The sequence below is a fragment of the Arachis duranensis genome, chromosome 4, assembly GCF_000817695.3.
Source record: "Arachis duranensis cultivar V14167 chromosome 4, aradu.V14167.gnm2.J7QH, whole genome shotgun sequence".
Lineage (NCBI taxonomy): Eukaryota > Viridiplantae > Streptophyta > Magnoliopsida > Fabales > Fabaceae > Arachis > Arachis duranensis.
In genome coordinates, this window is record NC_029775.3 from 121,668,973 (window position 1) to 121,677,169 (window position 8,197).

The 8,197-nt window shown below is 33.8% G+C and overlaps 1 protein-coding gene across 1 annotated transcript; it reads left to right on the forward strand.

Annotated features, from left to right (window-relative positions):
• Positions 1–4,861: 4,861 nt before the first annotated feature.
• LOC107486867 (uncharacterized) lies at positions 4,862–7,959 on the forward strand. Its single transcript, XM_016107435.3, has 7 exons — positions 4,862–5,117; positions 5,606–5,777; positions 5,919–5,968; positions 6,312–6,612; positions 6,859–7,047; positions 7,139–7,321; positions 7,548–7,959. Exons 1-7 carry the CDS (start codon positions 4,945–4,947, stop codon positions 7,788–7,790), a joined length of 1,311 nt encoding a protein of 436 aa, XP_015962921.1. The 5' UTR covers positions 4,862–4,944; the 3' UTR covers positions 7,791–7,959.
• Positions 7,960–8,197: the final 238 nt, after the last annotated feature.

Below are 8,197 nucleotides of genomic sequence, written 5' to 3' on the forward strand. Positions count from 1 at the left end.
ATTATTATTATTATTATTATTATTATTGTTGTTGTTGTTGTTGTTCTAACTCAAATAATCCAATGCTGCTAAATGAAAATGGAATCAAACTAAATCCAAAACAAATCAATCTAAAAAAAATTAACCCTAAATTTCTGCTAACTTTACTTTGGATGTTGATAAGACAAGACAGAAGTTTACTTTTTTTTTATTCAAGCACCAAAGAAAAAGAAAGAGAAATTTAATCAAAAAAACTAATGCCAAATCAAATTAATCAAAACCATGTTAGGTAAGTTTAAAGATTATAACTAATTTGTTTTTTTTTTGCATGTAACTCAATTGTTTCACATTTTTTTCTTTTTTCTTCATCACCATTTTGGACAAGATATAAAAAATTGTGGCTGAATTTTTTCTGCAATAAATGAATGACTTATGTAAACTTCGGTTAAATTAGTAGATAATTAGTCAATAAATTAATTTTTAATAAGGAGGATTAAAAATGTGAAGATTATATTAAATTAAAATAGAACTCATCAAAACGAGAATTTTGACATTAATTTTAAAAAAATTAGTCTAAAATTAGACCGAACAAACCGAACCAATTGAATCGAACCCAAATTAAACCGTGAGCCCAACCGGGCCAACCTTTGAATGAACCCACGCCCTTTCTTCATTCTCATTTCATCTGAAACGAGATTGAAAGCTCTAGAGAAGAGAAAAGGGTGCCGAACCCTTACGGCAAATTTTAACCTGCCGTAACTTCTTCGTCCGAGCTTCGATCGTCGCATTGTTTGCGGCCACGTGTTCATCGCGTCAAGCTCTACATTTTTATCAGAATAATTTCACTGGTAACTTATTTAATCACTCTCAGCCCTCTTTTCCTCCAATTTTTGAATTTTTAATAGGAATGTTGAATTTCTTTAATTTTTGATGTTTTAGGATCCAATTAGCTTGAGAAAAATATTCACTCTTGCTTATGTGAAGCTTGGGTAAGGTGAGGATATGATAATTCAATTTTATTTTCATTGAATTTGAGATTTGAGTATTAAATTGGGTATATGTATGTGTTATGAATGTGTATTAGGTTGTGAATAAATAATTGGAGCTTGAAATTGTGAATACTGGAACTTGGAGGAAGCGGATTAGTTAAGTTTTGAGGGGCTGCCTTGGTTTTGAATAAATAGCTTTGGTCGTTACGTGAAAATCAGCCAATGTATAGTTTAGGTTTCTTGCATTTAATATATAATGTTCTGTGAAAACTTAAACTAGATGACCATAGGATAAGTTGGAATGCAGGAGTATGTTTAATGTTTAGTAATTTGTCAATGAATATATTTGGTTGAAGTTTATTGGATAATTAGTTATTAATTTTGGATGGTTAATGTTGTTATGTTAATTGGAGATAATTATGGTTGAATGTTATTGTTGATGAACATGGTTGATTTGGTGCTCGTTGATTTACTAATGGTTTGATGAATTATTGATTTGAGGTATAACTATTGTGGAGGTTGTTGTGATAATGAGGTATTTTGTGTTAGAAGCCTAGGATTAGTGAACTATGATCTTTAGTTGAATTTTGGTTGTTGGATTTGAATATTGTATGTGTATAATTGTTTATCTAAGGTAGATTTATTGTGGTGACTGTTATGATGATGAGGAAGGGTATGTTGAATTGAAAAGAAAGCAGGTTTGGACGCGAAAAAGGTGGCAAAGTCTGAGTTTTAGAGCATATGCTGCCGAAATTTTATGAAAAGTATAGATTTTGTTTATATGATTATTTAAAAATATTTAGATTCAAAGGTTATATGGTTTGATTTAGAGTTATTGAGAAAATGAGCATGTTTTAAGTTTGATTCATTTAGAAAAGAATGAATTATGTTTTGAATTGGAACTATTGATGGACGGAATGGGAGGTCTGATAATGAAGGATAAGGATTGAATATGATTGACGTATAATGATGAATGAGATGCGATTGAGAATGATGTGGATGTTGATGAATTATAATTGAATTATTTATATGACTTATAAATTTGAATACTCTGAGATACGAGATTCCCTGGATCAAGTGCCGTGGCTTGCTACCACGTGTATCAGGTTGAAAACTCGATACTTTGTTGACCCTACGACGTAAGTGTGACCGGGCACTATATAAATTTTTGGTAATGTTACCCCCATTGAGCAATATTGATTATTTGAGAAAAAGCTATGCATAGACTCTTGGGGATGCACGTCGGGGGACAGTCTAAGGACAATTTAGACTTATCAGGTTGGCTGGATAACCGACAGATAAGTCTCATCAGTCATAGGACAGACATGCATCATATGCATATTACTTGAATTACTTGCTTGTGCTTTAATTGGGTGTGCCTATATGTACTTGCCATGCTAAATGTTTATTTATTACCTGTAATAACTGTAACCTTCTTGTGTTTGCCTTATCTGTCTATTTGTCTGTGAGAATGCATGAAGGAGTTGGAGGTATGGAAGAATGGCAGTATATGACTTAGATTTAAGGTTAAGTTAAGTTAGGATTAAATATTTTTAGAAAACCACCTTTTATGGCTTATGTTTAATACTTTAAGCTCTTTAATCTGAGTGTCGGCGTTCTAGGATTGCCTCTAGCATTCTCAGGACTTTATATATTATGTGTGTGGCACATTTACCATACTGAGAACCTCCGGTTCTCATTCCATACTATGTTGTTGTTTTTTAGATGCAGGTCGAGAGGCATCTCGTTAGGCGTCTGGACTCTTAAAGCGGAGGGGTTACTGGGTAGTTTTGTTGTATAGATATATATAAATATGTACTTAGCTTTCTTTCCGCTTAACTTGTTCTTTTGATCCTCCTAAAGGTTTATGGAGAGGCAGGATTGTGTATATGTACTTTTCGGTTTTGGGATATGTATGTATATATGTGTAAATATTCTCCGGCCAGTCTTGACTTCGCAGGCTGAGTTAGGAGCTTGTTATTTTGTTCCTTTGGCACTCTATTCCTAGTTCTGTTATCTTATGTTTAATAATTATGATTTTCTTAGCATGTAAGTTAACTTGTACCTTGAGCGTTGCGCTTTTACTTCGCGATTTTTTGTTTCCTCTTTTCTTCAAGGATCCTAGCATATTATAATTTTTCTGATATTATATATACTCATTTTATTTTAGATGTCGTAATACCACACCACCTCTGTTTTACGGCTTAAGCGTAAAGCTTAGTTTGGTGGGGTGTTACAACTTACGTCGTTTATTGGAGTCAAAGCACAATTTTAAGGGTGTGAATTTGGGAACTTCGCTGAACAAACAATTTGTTGCTGCAACCATCTCCTTGGTTAAGTCTAGATTTTAAATTCCTAATTTTGTGGTCTGAATTAAAAAAAAAATAAAAGGAGTTATAGTTGGTTCAAGGACTAAGAAGTTGACTTTGAGAAAGAAATCTTAGCTATGCTCAAGCAAGATACAAAAAGAAAAATGATTCTCATTTTAGTTGAAGGAGAGAGAACTAGCATTTGAGTTTCATTGAGAACTTTTTTGTGGGAGTTCAACATTTTGTACAGTATTTCTACATCAAAACAATATTTCGTCAAGATAGAGAGCTACATGCTAAATCCGGTTCAACTTATAGTATAAAAATTGCTAATCATCATCTCATTTATGGTTTACTGTTTATATTTTTGTTTCAATGTTATATCTTTTTTTGTGTTTATTATGTGGTAAAAGGATAAAGAAAGAGGCATTGAGAAAAACCTATTAAAAAAAGTTATTAAAATTGATAGAAATACTTGTGAGAAAAGTCAAAAATAATTTCAAATATATTTTGGTTGTATTTTTGTTTTGTGTCATATATCTGAGAGATATTTTTTGCTAAGTTAGGTAAGTATTTAGTGTGTTGATTTTAGGTAGTTATATAATTAAGTTAAATTTATATTAAAACTTGTGTGTCCTAGATAGAATTATATTGAATTCTAAAAAATTAGTGTATGTAATATTTGAAAAAATAATAAAATTTCATCAAAGTTGTAGTAAAAATTGAATGTAAGTTACATTACATTAAACAACTGAATCAAAATATATGACTGTGTCATTTTTTTTCTCTATTCTGACTCTATTTTTTATGATTTATAATACAAAATAAAATTTTCTCTTGTATAATTATATATGCAGACCAAACAAAAACAAAATAAAAAATTTGATTTAAGACTTTATTAATCAAATTTAAAAAAAATCATAAATTCAATTCCTCTTTTTTAAACTATCTAAACCCTTTAATTATTATTATTATTATTATGGTCGTCCACCTCGTCGTAGTCTTCTATTGTTTTACTTTGCTTAGTTTACAAACATATAGGTATATAACTATACTTGATATCTTATTATTTAAAAAATACTAGTAATCAATATTTTCAATAAGACAATAGTAGTATTTTTCTAAAGTTACTTTAAGCTAATATAAGGTACATCTTTAATTTGCAAAGATAATACTAAAAAATTTTCTGTCTCCAACAGAATTAATTGTCTAAAAATTTGATTGAAAAATGTTAAAAAATTATTATTATTTTTTATTATTATTTTAATTTAATAATCTAATAATATATTTTAATTTATATTTTTAAATATTAATAATTAATTAATAGTAAAAAACAATAGATTCCGAAACATTTGATCGGTCGCTTATTTTGTTATAGGAATAGATTTCATGATGAATTGATAGAGAGGAGATAAGGACACGGGCACGGCTGCTAAAGCGACTAGTGAATTGGCGGTTTTAACCCCAAGGCGCGCACTATTGTTGCAGGTGAGGCTGGCTTTCCGGTCAACTGAAAAGCCGCACCTACTCTGTTGTCACCAACTCATATGTTAATATTTTTCTAATATATAAAATCGATCACCATCAGCATCAACCACCATTATCATTTCTCTGTAAAAAAGAAAGAAAGAGAGAGTTTTTGTTTTGTTATTCCCAAAGGAAAAGAAATGGCTTCCGTTTCAAAGCTGTCAACGCCGAATCCAGCAGCGTCCTTGGCAGATGCGATCCGCTCCAGATCTTCTTCTCCCAAATGCTTCCTCGCTTTTCACGATCGCAGAAGAACCTCGTCCGTTGCCTCCCTCCGAATTCGTCAATCTCCCAATCTCAATACCCCTTTGCTGTCAGTCTCTCTCTCTCTCTCTCTCTCTCGCATGCAGCGTTTATTATTTCTATTTTCCCTCCCCTCTTTGATTAGCATAAGCCGTGAAATCGAACGGAACTGCTATGGTCATGGTAACTATCGAAGAAACCTATAGTAAGGGTTAGGCAGCTTAAGTAAAAGAAATAGAATACCAAATGTAGCTTGTTAGATTGAATGTAGTAGTCGTCCTTATACTTGTCTGAATTTTCTTGTTTGGTGCATGTATCATAACATAGATTATATGATTATATATTTCTCCGTATTAAATAAGTTATTTTTCCTTAAGGTGTTTTCAAATTTATTACTTTATACATGTAATATATAGAAAAATAAGCCCTTCACTCCATACTTATATATTTCTAGGATAGGATTGTGTTAATGATGAACATAAAAGGATTCAATGTATACTCTATGCTAAATCAAAGTGGCATATTCATTCTAATATGATTGTGCTGGATGTGTGACAGAGTTAGATGCTCCCACACTGATGGAAATGGAAGTGTTGCAAAGAGGACAACACTTCATGATCTCTATGAGAAAGAAGGCCAGAGTCCATGGTATGATAATCTCTGCCGTCCTGTTACCGATCTGCTTCCTCTTATAGCCAGTGGTGTCAGAGGCGTAACTAGCAACCCTGCGGTAAATTTTGTTTTTTAACTATCATTCTCCATTTATGAAGATATTTTTCTTGGAATAACGATGCCTAAAAAAAAAAAAAGTGCAGATTACATTTGCCAAACACACTCAGCATAACATGTTTGTTTATCTATGTGATTGCAGATCTTTCAGAAAGCTATCTCCTCCTCAAACGCTTACAATGATCAGTTCAGGTACGTCAAACTCTTCCGCTAAGTATTAACAGAATTTCTTCTATCATATGTGAGTTGCATTTTATTGGAGTAAAGCATGGAAATTTAGCATAATAAACCTTGTTAACATTCCTCCTAAGTTTCTAATTTGATAGGAGGATTAGCTCTTCACTGCCTCAAGTGTACTGTTCGTTTAGCTGCTATGCTTATATTCTAATGGCTTTAGCATTACAAGGGAAAAAGTAAAAATAGAAAAAAGCAAATTCGATTTATTTTTTCTCCTTTTTTTGGTCTGTAATTGCACTATGGTGAGCTATTTCATTTTCTGTTTATATAGCTAAATAGAAATTCCTCAATGACACAGGGAACTCGTGCAAGCAGGGAAGGACATTGAAAGTGCATATTGGGAACTTGTGGTGAAGGACATTCAAGATGCTTGCAAACTATTTGAACCGATTTATGACCAAACAGATGGCGGTGATGGCTATGTCTCTGTTGAAGTATCTCCTAAGCTTGCAGATGATACTAAGGGAACCATACAGGCTGCAAAATGGCTTCATAAAGTGGTTAATCGCCCCAACGTGTATATAAAAATTCCGGCCACAGCTCCTTGTATCCCTTCAATCAAGGAAGTCATTGCAAATGGGATAAGTGTGAATGTGACTGTAAGTTTATGCAATATCCTTCTATGTAGTTTACAACTTAGGTTAATATGATAGAGTGTTATGGTATGCTATTCTAGGTTTGGTGTTTGGCTACATGACAAGTAATCCTAGGTATAAATTGCGCTGTTATTTTAATCTCACAATGGTTACAACTTACAACTGAGGAAATTGAAGTGCCATATGATATGACTTCTTTCACAATGTGGCTGGAGTGTAAATTTAAGTTTCTGGCATCTATATCTGCAGCTGATATTCTCGCTTGCAAGATATGAAGCTGTGATTGATGCTTACTTGGATGGTCTTGAGGCATCTGGCCTAAATGACCTCTCTAGAGTCACAAGTGTTGCCTCTTTCTTTGTCAGTCGAGTGGACACTCTCATTGACAAGATGCTTGAGAAAATTGGCACCCCTGAGGCTCTTAATCTACGTGGGAAGGTAACTGCTTATCATGCTGTTTCTGTTTGGATTTATTTTACCTCTGGATCTTACACAATGTGCTTATGCCTTGGTACATTGAATTTTATAGGCCGCGGTAGCCCAAGCAGCACTAGCCTATCAGCTCTACCAAAGGAAATTTTCTGGTCCAAGGTGGGAGGCTTTGGTTAAGAAGGGGGCAAAGAAGCAAAGGCTCCTCTGGGCATCAACCAGTGTCAAGAATCCTGCCTATCCCGACACCTTATATGTTGCTCCTCTCATTGGACCTGACACTGTAAGCTGTTGTTTTGTTAAGCATCTGCATGCTTATAGTTATGAAGTTATGATGGAATTGATCCTAATCCAGTGAAGGCAATAATATTGGATTTAATGGACTTCTATTTTGGTCTTGATTGTTTTAACTTCCAACAGTATTTGAAATCAAAGTTCCCTAAACCTTGATTGGAATTTTTCTTTGTTGCATCTCATCATGATCAGAGCATTACCTTGTTCCTTTCCAGGTATCAACCATGCCAGACCAAGCCCTTCAAGCATTCATTGATCATGGCACTGTATCGAGGACAATAGATTCCAATGCATCAGAAGCCGAAGGGGTGTACAATGCTCTGCAGAAGTTGGGTATTGACTGGGGCTTCGTTGGTGACCAGCTTGAAGCAGAAGGGGTGGATTCCTTCAAGAAGAGCTTCGATAGCCTCCTGGATTCCCTGCAGGAGAAGGCAAACTCTTTAAAGTTGGTCAGCTGAAGTGTTGAGGATCGTGGTTAATGTCGCCGTAATGTATGTTGGCGTTTATGGATTAATAAAAGGCAGCGGCTGTGGCCATCACCGGGGCCATGGCTTTGGCTTGCTTGCATCTGTAAATCTGCTTCTTGGAATCACTATAAAACGAAATTTCCGCTGCTTGTTCCTTTCAGATTTGAGTGTGTCATTTTTGTTTCTAAATTCTACTCTATTCTGCTCATACTTGTAGTAATTTAAAATTTCATTAAAATCAATAAGAGTATTTGTTTAAATGGTAGTACTGGAAGGAGCCAACCTCTGTTTGTCGATGCAAGGGATTAGAAATGATATTCAGTGAAATCTTACCCTATGAAAAATATTTTTATTAAATCACTTTGGGTTTTTATACTAGGACAATTCTGTTGCACGAC